The following is a 16,329-nucleotide window of genomic DNA, read 5'->3' as shown; positions in this document are numbered from 1 at the left end:
ATATTTCAACATGACGCTCTTGCACACTATGACAACACTCATGCGTTTCTCAATACAACATTACCCCAGAGGTGGATAGGCGATCCCTGGATGTGAGGCCATTAGCTGTGATTGTGGTGCTATCATAAGTAGTTTAATATTTATGTTGCGTTTAGAAGAAATGTTTTCAGTCCTTAAATGAACATTTATACCAGTTACTTGATGGGAGGCGATGGATTAACATGGCCTTGTGAAAAGCACTCATTTAAAGTTATTGCTTTGATAGTCAGCACAGTAAACAGTCATTCATTTCTCTTTATGTTCTAAATTATATGGTTTGTAAGTGTCTCCATAGTAGCAGCTAGTAGCCAGACCAGTGAAAAATGTTCTCTGATATTCAAAAGAAATATGTTGTAAGGTCATTGTAGTCTACTCTCAAGTTATTTTATTAATCTATTTTCTTCATTAATGTGCTTATTTTGGAATTAACTAATGATGATAAGGTTTTTGCACATTGTGTGTTCTTCACTCTTTAACATTGTCTCAAAGTAAACTCAGGACGTATTTCTACCGAGAAAAATACTCAAGACAAGTATATCTACAGATAAGTCAGCATTGGTGTTGTTTGCACATGATGCACATCTGTTAGCTTTACTTCGTGGCGGAAAAATCTAAATGCTAAAATCTAAATAAAAAATACAAATACATCATTTTTACTTGTTTTAGGCATCTCCCATTTTATTGATTTTTAACACATTACTGAGTTCTGTACAACATTTTCCATCAAAAACTTACTTTTGAGGTTATGTTTAAGTCAAGATAAAGAAATGACAGATCATATCTGCAAAATGACAATTTATAACTTCATAAATTTATTAAGTCAACTTAAAAACAACTCATAAAAAAATTAGTATAAACAAAGACGAGATTGAAGATATAAATAAAATAATATTGTTTTATTGTACTTTTTGAAGATAAATTTATTTTTTTAAAAACGGAATTTGAACCTCAGCCATCTAGTTGTCTCATCGAGAACTAAGCCAATTACAAATGTCTAATAAAAGTCTAAAGTCTAATGCTAATAATTATATTTTAACAATAATTTACTTTTTATCTTAATAATCTTAAAAAAATTATTTAAACATTTATAAGAAATATACACATTGTATTGAAAATGATTATTAGAATTTAACCAATCAAAATAAAGATTCTTAACGAAATTCACCAATAGCAACCGTAAAACGTGTCAGAGTTTAATGTGAATAGATATGCAGGTATCTTGAAGGTAAACCCCTCAGAAATTCTTATAAAACTTGATTTTTCAGGTCGAAACTTGATTACAATACTTTTTCCTTAAAAATGTTGTTATATTTATTTTATATTCTTCTTTTATCCGCATTTGCTTCAGCGAAGATAGACGTGAGAGAATTAAAATGTTTAGGTGAAGTATTTTTTTGCGATTTCTTTTAAACAATAACTTATTATTTAATTTTTTTAGTTTGCAAAGTTACATTTGACGAATTAAATGTTGCAATAAACAAATTAGATCCAGATTTACAAATGGAAATTGGTGGTTATAAAATAGATCATGAGGGAAATTTGAAGAGAAAAACTGTTTCCCAAACTCAATCAGAAGTTGCTTTATCTGAAACTATTGAAGATATTTGTGAAAAGATGGAAGATTATGTTCGAGCCACCTACAAATCAAACGGGAAGTTAACTTTATTGAAAATGGTTCTTTCTGATGGTAGTATGAATCCTGATATGTCCATAGTGGATTTTATACAAGATGATGATTTAAATAAGAGTCTTAAATATTATGTATGTGTTTTAATTATCTTTTTTAATTGATTTTTATTGAGAATGTTTTGATGTTTTTAGTGCGAAGAAATTTTAGAGATGTATGAAGATGCAATCATTAAAAATTACATTAATAATAAAGACACTGTGAAGCATAAAATGTGCATTGAAGAAACTAAATACTGTGATACTCTCGAAGATACCGATAAGAATGAAACTGAAAATGAGGAAGTCGATGAAGATATAAAAAACTTGGAGAAAATCTTACAAGAAGAAAGAGATGAATTATAGTTTATAATTAAAAATTATTGTTAATATTTGAAAATAAAATTTTTATTGATCAAAATTATTTTTTATTTACGTTTCAATTGACTCAATGTCAACAATTATTTTAAAAGATACCATATTTTAATACTTACAAAACTAATCATAAAAAGAAAACATCCCAATTATTAACCACCTTTATTATTAACCATCAATTAATTCATTCAAATTAAATTTCCCCCCATTTAAATAAACATAAACGAAATCAATCGAAACGCACAAAGTTGAGGTTATGTTAAAATTTACTATTAAAGGTTATGTATTACTAAAAACTTTCTCAGATTTAAATAAAAAAACGTCCAAATAGCACAATCGTAACGTTTAAATATGTGATAAAACATCAATAATAACCATTATGGTCAAATTCGAGCCAAAAAACAGTGAGTATAGGACTATATCTATATTGGGGCACTGTTGCAATGATATCGGAGTTGTACACTTGGCTCAACATTCGCCCTCGGGGCAAATGGTTGCTGTTAAACGGTTTAATATGGACAAAGCTAAAGAAGAAAGTGCATTAATTGAAGTAAGTTATTTTATTTAAAAAATGATTTAATTATTTTTTAGGACATAAATAAAAGAGTTGAGCTTTTGAGTTATTCTGAATCTGTTTTTTTAGTTTTAATTAAGATATTCTTTGTTGTATCTATCAAGTATAATGAAATATCTTGGAAATAATGAGATATATAGAAACTGACAATGTATATGATTGGGTGTGGTTATAATTTTGTTACTTATTAACAAAATATATTAGTAATTGGCAAAATGTAACTACAGTAAGGTACTTATCGATACACAGCATCAATTACTTCTATCATGATATGTCTATTGATGAAATACATCAAACATCATTCCTAAGCCTGTTCGTCCGTAGCAAGAATTTTTTGTATCACAGAAGATATATATGTCTTCAGTAACCAGGGTTCGAATAAATCATGATTTATAAAAGAATCAATGATTCAAATCATGATATGATAAAAAAAATCGTGATTTTTTAAAATTTTTTGTTGAATAATGTTATGTATTACAAAACGGTTGATTATTAGTGTTTTATTGCTAGTTCTCTCGTGTGTAAAAGGTGAAGTGTGTAAAATAAAATGACCAGAAGAAAAAAAGACAAAATTTGGTATTATTACTTAGAAAAAGTGGAAAAAGGAAAGACTGGTAGAAGAGCAGTTTGTAAAAATTGTGGAAAAAATATAGAAGGACTAGTTCACAGGTTTAAAAGAACACCATGAGAAGTGCAAGCTTAGGATATCTGATGGAGAAGACCCCGGACCAAGTACCATAGAAATTAATTTAGTTAAAGGTAAATAGGTAAAACTACAACTTAAAAAGCTTTAATAAATATTCTTAAGATATTCACCACTTCTGGTCTATCAAAAATAGACGTTATTTTAAATGGAATATTATGTTTTATTGCATATTTTTTTTGTAATTATCACCATAAAACCGGTATTTTACCACTGTTTAACCCGTTTATGCCCCAATTACTTTTTTTTAGGTTTTTGTGTTTCCAGTGTCAGTTTTTATCCTTTGTAACATACTTTAAGCATTATTTTTGAGAAAATACTATTTTGTTCTAGTTTTTTTGAGCAGGACCATATACTTTCTCCATAAAATCAATCAAATCAACATAAATTTTAACAATAAATGTATTGGAATTATTTTTTGTCCATTATCTTGTGTGAAAGTGAACAAAACAGGATTCAAGCAGATTAACTTTACATTTTTGACAAGGCTATCTCGTGTTTTTTCTTACAGAAAGCACAGCAATTTTGTTTTTCTGCATGGATAATCCAGTGGTTGCTTTCTTCAAATCGAACTTGCGTTGGTACTCTTGAAGCCAGTTTATGGAAAGATAAACGTCCTCCTCCTACCGGGGGAATACCAAATTTTTGTAAATACGTTTGCACAACTATTCTTCGAAAATGCAAATAATCCATTTTTTACCCAAGTCCTTTTTTATATAGTTGCCATCCATTGTGCACTGAAATATCGACACAAATTGCGAAAATTCTTCGATCTAATGAAAATTCTGTAGTTGTCTATGTTCTCATCCATTCTGTCCACACCGCCCATAAATTTATTGTATTGAGACTTTTTTTTCTGTTTTGATATTCACCTTTCCACTCTACATTCTGGGAACATAGAATCATAAGTACTGTCTATCAGAACTGTTCTATCATCATGTCAGCTTGTAACGGTTAGTTTATTGGTAAGATCTGTACAATAGTCATAGACACCTCTGTTCTTCTTTTCTACCACTTTTGAAGGCATTATGGGACACTTTTCAATTCTATTTTATTTGATAGTTCCCGTACATCCATATCTTTTTCCTGTAAATGAGTTATTAGTTTGTTTTGGTAGGACTTTTATCAGTCCAAGTACAGCAGACTCTCCTACACCAAATGCTGGTTCCTTTATAGGTGGTTTTCTTTTTTGTGGTAGTCGCATTTTCTTCTTATCCGCTGAACACACATCTTGTAACTGTATCGTATCGGCTTTTCTTTAAAAAATTGTTTTTCTCCGTGCTTACCAAAGTATGGAACCATACTTTCATCAACACTCAGCCTTTCTTGGAGTTCTGATCATTTCAAAAATTTTGAATTCAACATTTGCATCAATTCTCATAGTTTTGCAAATTAGTCGCCCAGAGGAAGGTTATTATTATCTGCACTTGTGTTGTCTCACTTCAACTTTATTGCGCCTGTGTATCATCCAGCATACAAAAAGTTCAAAATAGTTGCCTTAGGTTCATTTTTGGAATCCGGAAGTATGACAGAATTAAAACAAGATTAAAATATGGTATATATCCACCAAAATACAGAACCTCTTTGTTTCATAGATCTTTTACATATCACATATATAAGTCATATGGAACGTTACCGCCTATCATCAAAAAACTGAATATCAATAATTTCAAAAAACACTATATAAAGATACATTCTGGAGAATGTGCAGCCTTGTCATAGTTAATCATATGAATGTATTTTTTTTAACGTTTAGAGCAAGAGAGAGGAATTTTCGAGAAATTGTATTGTCGTTGTGGTGGGACGCGTGTAGTATAATTAATATTAAGTTTATGTTTGTGGTAAGGTTGGTTGAACAGATGTTATCTGGAGCCCGCCTTTTGCACAATGCCATTTTTTTTCCTTTTCGTTTTTTTTTGTATTGTTAGGTACTGACTTTATTGATTTATTGTTGTTTAAACATTCTAGTTTAGAGTATATCTACAGTATAGATACAATTTTTGTTATTATATATTTTTTTCTTTTGTTGTATTCAATGGTATGTGCAGTAAAGACATTTATTATTATTATTAATTAAGCAAGCTTACAGCCTGGGTACGTACTGTACTGTATTCCAGACGGAAGTATATGCTATTGATATGGGTGCTAAAATCCTTCTTGAGAGAGGGGTGAAGAACATGACAGTACGAGTTTTCTCTGATAATTAAGCCGCTCTCCAGGCGGTGCAAGCCGTGAAAATGCTGTCGACTCTGGTAATGATTGCAAGAGAACATTAGACACACTGAGTTGTGATAACAGAGTTTCTCTAATCTGGGTCCCGGGTCACTCTGGAGTTGCTGGCAATGAAGCGGCAGATAAGCTAGCATGAGAGGGCAGCTCTAAAGCATTTGTGGTTCCAGAACCAGCACTTGGTGTATCATTTGCGATGGCCAAACATAGGATTGGATTGTGGGCTGAAGAAAGACTTCGCCTACTGTAGACCAGTTATCCTGGAATGAGACATGCTAAGGTGTTTATTAACATCGCCACTGTCAAACTCGGGAATATTTTACGACTTGCTCGTAGCAGCATAAAAGTTGTAATGGGTGTCTTTACTGGGCACTGCCGATTAATAGCACACCTCAACTTGTTGGGTTTAGCTGATTATGTGCAGAGGAAGCAGAGACAGTTGAACATGTTTTATGCCACTGCCCTGCTGTTAACCGTATCAGATTCTCGATTTTTTGGTCGCAGTTTATCTCCTCAAAGGATCTCAATGACCTTTCACTGATCAAGGTATTAATGTTTGTTAAGAACATTAGACTGCACGGTCGGTTGGTCCGCCTACCCGATATGTAGTCTATGTAATGTAATGTAATGATTTAAATCAGTCGAACCCTGGTAAGCAGACCATTTTAATTGCTTCCTTCGTCTCCGGATGAAATATTCACTTTCGTTCCTAACCTTTATGTATTTGCAATTAGTTAATTGCCAAATGTCAATTTAATTGACAAATTATTTTGACAGGTTATAATTCAAAAGCTCAAAAATTTTATTTTCATAATTATTAAATAAATTTGTTTTATTTTAAACATTAATTATTTTTAATAAAATAAATTATTATTTTTAGTATGAAATCATATTAACTAAACAACTAAGACACAGTAATATACTTAAATATCTTGTTTCATACGTTTGGGGTTCTGATGTGTGCGTAGTTAGCCCTTTGATGGGATACGGATCATGCAGAGATTTATTAAATAATCACTTTGCTGATGGTCTCCCAGAAAACGCAATAGCTTTGATTTTACGAGACGTTTTGGATGGGGTCGATTACATACACAAAAAAGGGCTTATTCATAGAGCAATAAGAGCAAGTCATGTGTTAATATCAGATAAAGGGCACGCTTGTATCACCGGATTTAGATATGCTTGCGGAATCGTCAGTAATGGAAAATGGCAACAAAAAATCCATTCTTATCCGAGCAGCACAGTTAGAAATTTGAATTGGTTAAGCCCCGAAGTGTTACAACAAAATTTAAGAGGTTACAACGAGCGATCGGATATTTACAGCGTTGGCGTTTTAATTTGTGAGTTAGCAAACGGGGCGGAACCTTACGCTGATATGTCTACTACTGTTATGTTAACTGAAAAAGTTAGAGGATCGATTCCCCAATTATTAGATTGTTCTACGATACATCTTGATGATCATAATATACAGGGTAAGAAAATTATTATTAAGAAAACATTTATTTTAATTAATTAATTTTATTAAATCATTTATTCGATATAAGGAGATTCAGCAGTGATGACAATTTTAAGTCGTCAGGCGAAGAGAAAATTCAACGAAGGTTTGCATGAAATAGCTTTACTTTGTATGCAATATGAAGAAATGGACAGACCGACTGCCGCTCAACTTTTAACGCATCCTTATTTGAAATTCAATAGAAAACACGCTCATTTAACTGAATATCTTGCACCGGTTATTCCATTAAGTGATAAGGTGGCTTATAATAAAGGTAAATAAAGAAGCTAAATGATTTTAAAATCACATTAAATTTATTTTAGATGAATTGGATACTATTGAAAGTGTTAGAAAAATGTCTGACTTAGAATTGTATAGTTGCGACTGGGATTTTTGATAAAAGAATTGGGTATTTTAAGAGAGTGATCAAAAAAAAGCTTTATAAATAGCGTATAAAAATTGTCTATTGATTAGTTTACAAGTTTAATGAATAAAAAAATTATTAAAAATTAATAATTAAAAAGATTAATTTTAATCATTACTTCAAATACCACGATTTAAATCTCTTCACCACTTTTAACCAATTGTCTAAATTAGCGTGTAATTCTTTCCTGAGACTTTCTTTTATATTTGGCTCAAATATCGTCGTTTCCTTATTGAATGTTTTTATTGGATTTTCGTTATTATTCCAAATACCTATTAAATAAAGCAATTATTTTAATGCGAAACATTTCTTGTTGGCATCTTTTATAACCTGCATTAATACCGGCTATTAAAGTAGCTCCGATAACTGACAAATCGTGCGTTCGAAAACGAATCACTTCTAATCCAGACATATTCGCTAACATTTGGCACACGAAATCGTTGTTAGATACTCCACCGTCTACACTAAAATTTACAAACATCACTACAATGATTATTATTTCAAATTATTGTGAAAAGTAATTACCAAATTTTTTTATAGCTTTCGTTTCGTTCCGATTTTAAAACGTTCAAAGACAAGATGATTCTATAAACGATACTTTCTAACGTAGCTCGGACTAAGTGCGCTTTAGTGCTCGTTGGTTTAACCCCAAAGAAACCGGAAGCGGCCATATCGTCCGAAATTGGTGGCTAAAATAGAAATTTCTTAAAGAATTTTAATTTTTTATCAAAAATTTAAAATGATTTACTCCCAATCCGCTAAAAGCTGGAACAAAATACACCCCATCGCTGTTTTCAACCTCTTGCGCCAAAGAGGAGGTTTCTTCCGGGGTGTTTATTAATCCTTTATTAAATTAAAATTAGTTTTATTAGTTGAAATTAAAAACTAAAAGATGCAACCAACCTATACTTAATAACCATTGAATTAATGATCCGGTATCGTTACATGCCGCTTCAGCCATATAAGTAATTTTATTCTCTAATTTCCAAGCTACGAGAGGATAAATTCCTCCAACACTAGCGTGAGCTTCATTTTTTGTATTCAAATCGATAAACGTTCCGGTACCTAAAGTTACTTTGATGTCATTTTGACTCAAATACCAAGATGCAAACATGCTTGCTTGTTGATCAGCTGTCTAAAAAAATTAAAATATCAATTATAAATATATATTAAGGTCTAGAAAAATTATTGAGTGAAATACACAACATTTTTTTGAATTAGTTAGATGTAAAATAGTTGATTTTTTTAAATTATCTATGGGGAAATATCTAGTGTCATTATTTCATTTGAGTCATTACATTGCTACTAACAGAAATGTATCAACAAATGCTGCAACTAACCACAACTTACTAATGGCAAAAATAACAAGTAAGATGTAACACATAAGAAAAGAGCTGGTTTAAAAGACGAACAAGATTAATGTCAAATCAATGATGGACGCATCAACAAAAACTTTAAACTAACAGAGACTTGGAGAAAAAGTAAAATACACACATGAATTAAAATATAACGTTGTAAATACTGGTGGGGAAGTTGCAAGAAGAGGATGCACAAACAGAGGGCAAAGAAAATTTTGAAATATGGTAAAACACAGAAATGTGAAATTTACAAAAACTGCACTTAACGATTAGAACACTTTTGTAAACTTTACCGCGGTGTAAGAAAACACTAGTGAGCAACTCAGAAACTTACAACTAACATATAAAAACGTTAAGGGGGAAAATACATTTAGAACCTTCAAAAAATTCAAACACTTTTTTTCATAAAAACGTTATTAAATATTTTAAGAATGTGATACTAAAATATTAAAGTGAAATTCCAAGTATTTCCAGAGAAAATATTCCTAGAATATCTTAGGTAACCATATTGGTTATGAACCCGAACCACAAGAAGAAACAAGCTTGGAGGAGAAAGGAAAATTGACAGCTGCGCTATTTGCAGAAATGTAGATAGTACAAAGAATATGATAAAAGCGATAATAGCCAGTTATTATCACTACTGTTGCAGATGAATATCCAAATCATTAGTACTGTCCGCTAGAACCTGAGAATTGGTGCAAGTTGCCAAAAGCGAAAGGTTCTGGATCGGATCAGTTACTGAAGCATCCTCTACCACTACATCCAGATGTACAAAAACATGGCAATTTATGAAGATCGATCTCAAGATAATTTGCTAGTCAGATGTTAACGACAGTTTCAACTGCACCGTTTGTCGATATTGCGGCTAGCTTGGTTTAATGAAGGACACAGTGCTATTTTACAAATAATGAATTCATTGAATATTGTTATTAGCAAGCAAGCTATAATATATGCCGATAAAATGGATGAACACCGAATTATTCGGCAAGAGCGACGTCGCTGTCCACGGAAAGTTCATTTTATGAAGAAATGGAAGGTTTATTGTATGATTCTGGAATTGCAGACTAGCAGGCAAGTCTTTGGAAATTAGTTTTTACTGTTTAAAAAATCACGATATCTCAAAAACTACTTCCAATCTTCCAGAAATTTGTTGCACATATAAACAGTGAGTGCTTTTTTGTTGTATAATTCATCAAAATTTTCTTAAAAAATAAGAACATTTTTTTAAAAACATTGTATTTCTCTGAATTATTAATTTTCTTCCAATTTTTTAGGTTCACATAGAAGATATGAATGTTGCGAACAATTTCAATGTATCCTGAAGTAATTCTATCCACTGAAAAAATTCTAGAGCGTCTAAAGCAAAGCAACTCGCGCTGTAACCCTAAAACGATTGATTTTGGAAATTGTGAATATTAATTTTTATAGTATAAAGCATAAGTGAATAGTAGTGAATGAACAAAATGTTCAAAATTAATTGCATCTTTGATAAAATTTTGAAAACGCACTTATATTTGCGTGTCTAAATGTATATCTCCCCCTTAACAGTAATCCATGTCCAGATACAGTATAAAACAGATAACAATCAAATTAAAACGTCATAAATCTGCATGGATTAATAAAATATTGAATGAGATGCTTAAATATGATGGGGTCGCACTACTCAACGAGATTGAAGAGTTGTTCAACAAAATGATATAAAGAAAAAGTAACATTGAAGAATCCAAAGAAACTTAATGCTCGAACAAAGTTGAAAACGAAATAAAGTCAGAAACAAGTAAGAAATGCGTAATCAAATTAAAAACTAGAGAAACAACAGAAAGCAAAGAAAATGCTTGAAGAAACACCATAAACAAGGTAGGATAGCAGTAATAAAGCAAAAACTAGATGTCAGATAAACAAGAAGAAGACACAAAAAACAAACAAAAAAGCTTGCAAAGCTAGGTTGAAAAAAGTTAACCTCAGCTTAGTTAAGCCAGACTTCATCTTTATCAGTTACTGTATTTCTTTCAAAATCCATGATGGCGCAGATAAAATACCGGAAAGTGATTCAATAGCTGGTGTCCCCAAGTGATTACGGAAGTAGCGCAACCAATTCGCAACAAATTACGTATTACATAGGTGGACAATTGGTATTAATAAGAAAAGGATAAAATAGATGTTTATATGCTTGGCACAAAACATTCAAATATTGTGCTGCAAGTCTTATATACATAACACAGTTTAGACAAATAATCCAACAATAGATCCAATAATCCGATAATAGCACTAGACTAATAAACATAGTGGTCTCTCTTGATATGGTCATTGTAACTACATGATTTAAGAGCAAAGACATCCACAAGGGATCGTGGGTAACCCCAGATGGCCAAAAAGTTAACATGATAGATCACTTCATTGTTGTTGCAAGATAGCATTCTGACGTAATAGAGATCAATAATAAATCGTATGATATTTTGGAATAGAAATCAAGTTTTTTATGCCTTAAATTTAGATGATGCACATCAATTCTGTACGTGATCCTTTCATAAAGGTAAGGTGGTTTGTAATTAGAGTTAATAGAAACCATTCGACAAGCAATATGTAGTCTACGACGCTCTATTATGTTTAACCAATTTGCATTAGCCAATATATACGATATTCTTTCATCACGACGTATGCCATAAATAAATCTGAAACAAGATTTTTGAACCCTTCCAAAAATCAAGTCATTCTCTGCGCATCAAGCAGAATCAAGGAATCACATAACATTAACTTCGCTTTTTCATTCAACAATTGTATGTTAGGGCAGACTACTTTTAATTTGCACTACCTATCACTAAATGATAGTGAGGACAAAAACATGAGAAATGCTACAGAACCTCAAAGATCGCAGCAGAAATAGAACGTACCAAGAGGATTTGAAAGAAAACCAGCGAGCAGTTCTGCACAAGAAAGACTAATTTATATGCTTGTCATATAAAGCCTCGTATATGCTGTCATAGTAATTAAAGTGTGACAATACCAGAGAGTCGCATAAAAGCTTTTTTTTTTGTACCAGTCAAGACTATAACGATTAGAGTAAATCAATTTTAACGCTCGACCAATCAACTGGTTAGTGTGATCTCTAAAGCTTAACGCCTCGTCCATGACCAGTCCGAGGTTTTTGACAGATTTACTCAATGGAATAGGAGTATTTCCCATCTAAAACCCATCAATAAATTTCTCTTTTATCTTCGGGGCCTAAACAGAATGATCTGGATATTATTCCTGTTTATCTATAAGCAGTATTCCCGAGCCCCATCGATAGTGCCATGTAAGTCACGTTTAAACTTATAATAATTGGCCTTCAGAATAGGACAAATAAATCTGAGTATCATCAGCATAATAGTGGGCGCTACAGAAATCAACAAAGCCATTGAAATATATGGTGTAAATTTTAAATAGTGTAGGGCCAAGAATTACTCTTTGCAAGACCTTATCTCCAAATCTGAAGTAGAGTGCTTGACTTCACCTGATCAATACTGACTGATTGAATCCTGCCTTTAAGGTAATTTTTGAAAAAAGGTAATGCGACAGAATCAAGCCCAATATGATCAAGAATTGATATTAATAAGTCTTGGTTTAGAGACTTTAGAGTATCGAATGCTCTGGAGAAATCTAATACCACCAGAAGAGTCAATCTATTGGAGTCAGTTGCAGTAACAATGTCATCCGCTATATTGTTCAGAGCAGTTTTACAGCTATGTCCTTCCCTGAAACCAGATTCATTCACTGGAACAATGTGCCCAGCCTTCAGAAACTCGGCGTATGCCATAAATAAATCTGGGACAAGATTTTTGAACCCTTTCTATTCTCTGCGCATCAAGGAAAATTAAGGAATCACATAACATTAACGTCACATTTTTATTCAATAATTGTCTGTTAGGGCAGAGTACTTTTAATTTACCATATATACAACGTTAACTCTGATCACTACCTGATAGTGAGGACAAAAACATGAGAAATACTACAGAACCTCAAAGATCACAGCAGAAATAGAGTGTACAAAGAGGATTTGAAAGAAAACCAGCGAGCAGCTCTACACAAGAAAGACTAATTTATGGCCTTATACAGCGACGCTTTTTATACGCAAAAAAATTATATTACGAGGAGCTTCATGTGCAGACGGCTTATGTATTCCTATAATTATTTGTAATACATCAAATTCTCGTAAAAGCAATACCGGTTCTGGAATTTGGATCTGAAGCTTGGGTAATGTCCAAGAGCAACATTCGGAAGCTAGATGTTTCGACACATATTTGCAGACGTGAATAGAACGCTTGTGTTGGATGGATCATGTGGAGAAAATAAAACTGCTAAACAGTGGGTGGTCAGAAAAATGGTAGAACGACCCAAGACTAGATATATGGACCAGGACTAGACAGTAAATGGCTGAATTTTAACTATAAAAGTAAGATGTGGAACAAAATAAAATGGCACTCACAGTGGGTTATTGTGTCACTAATGATGATGATGAAATCACTTCCCAAAGAGTTAAAAGACTCAAACCATGTAATATAAAACACCATAACACAATAAACACCAAGGCGATAACTACACAATCATAGCCCATTAATCCAGGTAATAACAACCAAAACCACATGAAGCACAAACTCCTTAATGTGTCCAATAAGCCTAACCTTTATCTCCTCACTCACTGATCTACATTATTTCTAACCGGTTACTCAAAGTCAAAGTTTTATAGTGTTATTAAAAACTTACCATACATTTTAATGGAATGGAAGCATCAAAAATATCATAAGCTGTATTACCAAAATCGTAATCAGTACTAACAACGTTCGGGTAAATGTCTAAACTAATTCCAAAGAGTTCCCTAGGCCAAGTTGACCATTCCATGATGAATGGATCATAAAGACCGGTCGAACTCGCGTTTGCCACATCGCTGACGAATAACCGGAAGCCCGATAATTTGTAAATTAGCCAAGTATCTAGGGTACCAAAACAAACGTTTCGTCGTCTCAAGTTTTCCGCTACTGCGGGAATATTTTCCAACACCCATAATAATCTACATGAACACTAAATATTTTATTATGTGATAAAGCTGCAATTTTTATTTATTTAATTATTTACCTGTATTGTGGAAAAATTTAATTCACTTGCCATTAGATATCTTCGATTTCTCGTAAAACAATAAATTAGATACCCTAATTTTCTGAAAACCTATAAATTAAATAAATAAAATAAATACTTGTTTGGTTAAGAGTTGCTGTTTTTATAATTACATTCATAGTAAACGAATTATTCCAACTTTTCACCAAACTTTTCGATCTCATATCTTTCCATGTTATAAAATTATGAAAAGGTTTCCCATTATTTCTTTGCCAAGTAATAAAAGTAGATCTTTGTGTGGAAATGGCTAAACAACTTATATCACATGGTTGTAATCCAGCATCTAAACAAACAAATAAATAACTCAATAAATAATAACTATTAAACAAATTACCCCCGATTGCTTTTTTTATGACTCTTTGAACAGCCTCCCAAAGTTCATCAGGATTTATTTCTACAAACCCGGGTTGTGGATAAATTAAAGTAACCTAAAGTTATTATTTTTGAATTAAAATCGTTAAAAAATTATTTAAAAAATAAATGCACATACTTACTTCGGTAGTTGCTGTTGAAATAACATTCAAATTTGAATTTATTATATGACAACGAAGAGTGGTCGTTCCGACGTCCAACGTCGCTATATATCTCATTTCACTCATACCCCTTTTATTAAATAAACTTATAAATGAAGCAATAAGAAAATAATAAGCTGAATGAGATGTGTGCTACAATAAAATTAAAATAAGATGACCTTTGTCGTAATAAGTTGTGACCGCGATTATCAAAAATTATCTTTTAAACGTTTCAAGTTACGTACTCAAAAGCAGAGGCATTTATGCGAGTTTCGCATTGGTGGTGACACGTAAATACGTGTAGTTATTTAGGTAGATAGAGAGGGAGAAAGTTAAATTGCTATCCCTAATAAACAGTACGATTATCGTACGTACTTTAATCAACGTACGATTGTACAGCACGAAATCTTTATAGAACGGCATATAAATGGAGAGTCATGCGCAATACGCCTACTTATAATACATTTTATACGAGTTATATTTTAATTCGATTCAAATAAAAGATTACAACAAAAATGCTTACAAATTGTTAAAATATGTCGCGTAACAAATAGTATGAGGCACACGATTGAGTTATCTTTAAGAGTTTTGTATTGATTTTAAGTGGTGATAAGTTGTTGATAATAACAAATTATGAAGGACAATTTTGAATAAATGATTACAATTTTGAACAAGATTATAGATTTTCAAATTAAATTGTTCGTTATTAATATTTTTGTTAAAACTGAAAAGTAGACTCACTGTTTCTACCTCTCTAAATTACTTTCATTTCTTTTAAACCGGTATTAAACCAGTTCGATTTTGTTATAATTTATACTAAAAATGACGTGTTTTTTAAATTGCTAATTAAATTGTTTATCATTTAAAATGACTCGTTTATTTCTATTTGGATGTAGATTATGAATAAAATGGGTATGATTCGGAACAAGATAAAGAAGTTGAGAATTAAGATATTTTTTAAAGTAACCTACCTTGTTAAATGTTTAAACAGTATTTAAAAAAATGTTTAAACAATGTTGGTGCATCCCATCCATTATTGTACTAATAAAACTTTAGCTTATAGTTTACTAGCTTGTAATTAAATCGGAGAATAATGAGTAAATTGGTTTATTTTAAAAAAATTTTAATTACAAAAACATCTTTTTTTTATTTATTCAATGTATGTGTTAGTGATGGAAGGGATAGTGATTTTGCGATAATTGAATAAAAATGAAATTAATAAAAAAGCTGATAAGAGCTGTCATCTTATTTGGAACCAAGATACAAAATGAACTTTTTTGATGCTGATTTAACTCACGAAGCAACTCTAAAAAGAGGATACTATAATTAATAATTGGTGATATTTCCACAAGGATCCTTCAAGAAATGAATTTTATAACGAATTTTGAAAGTTATCGATGAAAATTGCAACTTCGAAAATTTTATCAAAACTTCAAATATTGTTTTCTCAAAAACTAAAAGTTATTTTTCAAAACGTGTTGATTCATTGGAAGGAGGACACTTTTATTAACACTTTGGGAAATTTTCATACTCATATTCCAAGAACGGGATTTTATACGAATTTTTAAAACTTTATCGGCGAAAATTACAAAATTCGAAAAAATTGTCGATAATTTCAAAAATTTTTTTCTCAAGAACTAAAAGTGATTTTTCAAAACGGCTTTTTGCATTAAAAAGAGGATACTTTAATTAATAATTGGTGATATTTCCACAAGGATTCTTCAAGAAATTAATTTTATAGCGAATTTTGAAAGTTATCAATGAAAATTGCAACATCGAAAATTTTATCAAAACTTTTCTCAAA

General features: G+C 31.5%; 3 protein-coding genes across 5 annotated transcripts; 2 read left to right on the top strand and 1 right to left on the bottom strand.

Moving 5' to 3' along the window:
- The first annotated feature begins 1,152 nt into the window (after positions 1-1,152).
- Positions 1,153-2,125, top strand: LOC111413694 (canopy family protein seele). Its single transcript, XM_023044755.2, has 4 exons — positions 1,153-1,253; positions 1,305-1,420; positions 1,478-1,800; positions 1,861-2,125. The coding sequence occupies exons 2-4, from the start codon at positions 1,339-1,341 to the stop codon at positions 2,068-2,070; spliced, it is 615 nt and encodes a 204-aa protein (XP_022900523.1). The 5' UTR covers positions 1,153-1,253; positions 1,305-1,338; the 3' UTR covers positions 2,071-2,125.
- Positions 2,126-2,138: 13 nt separating this feature from the next.
- On the top strand, positions 2,139-7,808 carry LOC111413692 (Ste20-like kinase). The gene is made up of 4 exons (XM_023044741.2): positions 2,139-2,629; positions 6,466-7,057; positions 7,130-7,354; positions 7,404-7,808. Exons 1-4 carry the CDS (start codon positions 2,459-2,461, stop codon positions 7,475-7,477), a joined length of 1,062 nt encoding a protein of 353 aa, XP_022900509.2. The 5' UTR covers positions 2,139-2,458; the 3' UTR covers positions 7,478-7,808.
- Positions 7,527-15,204, bottom strand: LOC111413671 (glycerol kinase 5). Of its 3 annotated transcripts, none has more exons than XM_023044719.2 (10): positions 14,771-15,204; positions 14,508-14,678; positions 14,127-14,441; positions 13,975-14,064; positions 13,606-13,920; positions 8,408-8,639; positions 8,253-8,347; positions 8,030-8,193; positions 7,835-7,968; positions 7,527-7,776 (listed from the first exon to the last, which is right to left on the bottom strand). In XM_023044719.2, exons 2-10 carry the CDS (start codon positions 14,610-14,612, stop codon positions 7,619-7,621), a joined length of 1,608 nt encoding a protein of 535 aa, XP_022900487.2. In that variant the 5' UTR covers positions 14,613-14,678; positions 14,771-15,204; the 3' UTR covers positions 7,527-7,618. The 3 variants fall into 3 exon arrangements, with proteins under 3 accessions (XP_022900487.2, XP_071053366.1, XP_022900496.2); XM_071197265.1 differs by having other exon boundaries at positions 15,049-15,204; XM_023044728.2 differs by having other exon boundaries at positions 14,127-14,296; positions 14,348-14,441; positions 14,508-15,190.
- Between the last annotated feature and the right edge of the window lie 1,125 nt (positions 15,205-16,329).

This window comes from Onthophagus taurus, chromosome 7 (genome assembly GCF_036711975.1).
Source record: "Onthophagus taurus isolate NC chromosome 7, IU_Otau_3.0, whole genome shotgun sequence".
NCBI classification, from domain to species: Eukaryota; Metazoa; Arthropoda; class Insecta; order Coleoptera; family Scarabaeidae; genus Onthophagus; species Onthophagus taurus.
The sequence above is the reverse complement of the archived record's forward strand: the minus strand, read 5'-3'. Positions and strand labels throughout refer to the sequence as shown.